The 1,865-nt window shown below is 50.0% G+C and overlaps 1 protein-coding gene across 1 annotated transcript in view; it reads left to right on the top strand.

Annotated features, from left to right (window-relative positions):
* Window positions 1–1,865, top strand: part of LOC105502146 (pituitary adenylate cyclase-activating polypeptide type I receptor-like) — a gene marked incomplete at its 3' end in the record, with an annotated part of 20,632 nt that overhangs the window by 17,241 nt on the left and 1,526 nt on the right. The window contains exons 5-6 of the mRNA XM_011928522.1: window positions 471–506; window positions 1,573–1,614. Of these exons, the coding sequence (XP_011783912.1) occupies window positions 471–506; window positions 1,573–1,614 (78 nt within the window). The remainder of the gene's footprint in view (window positions 1–470; window positions 507–1,572; window positions 1,615–1,865) is intronic.

The raw sequence follows: 1,865 nt of genomic DNA, 5'->3' as shown, positions 1-1,865 counted from the left end.
GTAAAAAAGATTTTCTTAAGATACACTTTCCTCCACACTCTCTCCTTCCTCTGGCAGTGGCACAATGAAGGTGTTATTTACACCTGATTCTTAATGGTTCATTAAGGCAGGGCCTTTTAGCACCTCTGTTCACAAAGCTTGATTGGTGAGACTTGCCTTGAATACTTTGCAGGGAGAGAATGGGATTCCTCTGTTTCTTCTCAGTTCCCAGGTAGCCTGTTGTGATGACTATGGCTGTGTAGGATATTGGAGAGACTGGACATGTGGGAGCACTAATCTCCCTCTTCCTTTCAAATTCTTCAGCTCGTTTCTGTTCTGTGGGTCTCCAATGTCCCCAGCTTACAGTCCTCATGCCTTCTGGGTCCCCCAGAGCCCTCTTTAATGTTTGGGGTTGGGAAGGAGGAGGAAGTGATCAGCAAGACCCAAGGAGAGCAGCCTCTGACTTTTCTCTCTCTTTCTCTCTGTTTCAGTCTGGGAGACCGAAACCATTGGTAAGAGGAACCTTGGTGAGGACAGACCGCTGTCTTTCTGTCCATCCAGCAGGAGCCCAGCCCCAGGAGATCTCAGGCTCTGGCTGCTGGGATTGGGGTGGGGATAGAATAAGAGGCTCACTGGGGATCAGGTTCTTTCCTCTTTCCTCCCTTCCCTCTCCCCGACCTTGGCCATTCTGGAAGTGGGAGGAGGGGCACAGGAAGATGCACAACACAGGCACGATCTCAGGTCCCTCACAGGCTTGTTTGGGAGGATGAGACCCACCAGTGGAGGGGCTAAGAAACAAGCTCACACATGAGTGCAGGTGCATGTATGTGCATATGCACAGACCTGAACATGTGCATCAGTCCATGCAGATACTGACATCCCCGACAGCTAAGAAGCCGGAATGCACAGTGAGCAACAGAACAGTAGAGCGAATGATGCAGCATGCAGGCAGAATAGTGAAGAAGTCAGAGGAGGCTTCCAGGAAGAGGTGGCATGTCAGCTGGACCTTGGGAAAGGAGTTTTGAGAAGGGGGGTGGGGTGGAATGGGGTCTCATTGCAAGTAGGGGTTTTGGTACAAGAAAAGGGTGGAAATGGGAATAAAGAGTAGGAAGAGAGGAAAAACTGTCTGAAGATGAAGTCTTCCAGATTCCCTTTGATGAAGAGCAGTTTTGGAGGCTGAGGTGGAAGATTGAGCACGAAAAAGGAAACCCCAAGCCCTGGACCCACTTTGCTGTTTTTTGCCCATTTTTTGAAAAGGCTGAACCATCCCTTTTCATTTTCTCCCATTCCTCTCCATTCTGGAGGCCCTCCCATCCTCCTGGCAGTACCCATTGCCATTACCTGTGGTGGTGGAGAACTGAGTCCTGGACCATCCTGAACATCACAGAAATGCAAAGCAAGGGAGAGTGGTGTTAGAAGGTGCAGTGTGTGAGGAAGGTGCGCGGCTGCTGTGTGTGATGTTGCCTCTTGGCCAGGACCCCATCCCCTACTTCCTGTAGACCAGGGGTAGCCTGAGCCTTCGGGGGCGGAGAGTAAACAGTAGCTAACTGTAAGCCAGGCATTTTGATACATGCCTATGTCTGTATTTTTCAGGAGAGTCTGATTTTGGTGACAGCAACTCCTTAGATCTCTCAGGTAAGGGGTTAGGCTGGAGTTGACCATGGACTGGCTGGAGGGAGGGCATCTGCTGATGTGTGAGCTTTGAGAACCCCATCCCAGGCTGGGCTCTGCTCCTCCGTGGCTTTGTGATCTTTGGCAGGTGATGACTTTTTTCTCTGATAAAGGTACAGATTATCTTCATGGAAAAGCACACAGGCAGAACATCATGTGTAGAATTTCAGGGGAGACACAGATGTCTTAGAGTCCCTTTGTGGACTTCAAATAAA

The sequence above is a fragment of the Colobus angolensis genome, unplaced genomic scaffold (genome assembly GCF_000951035.1).
Source record: "Colobus angolensis palliatus isolate OR3802 unplaced genomic scaffold, Cang.pa_1.0 Scaffold772, whole genome shotgun sequence".
NCBI classification, from domain to species: domain Eukaryota; kingdom Metazoa; phylum Chordata; class Mammalia; order Primates; family Cercopithecidae; genus Colobus; species Colobus angolensis.
The sequence above is the reverse complement of the archived record's forward strand: the minus strand, read 5'-3'. Positions and strand labels throughout refer to the sequence as shown.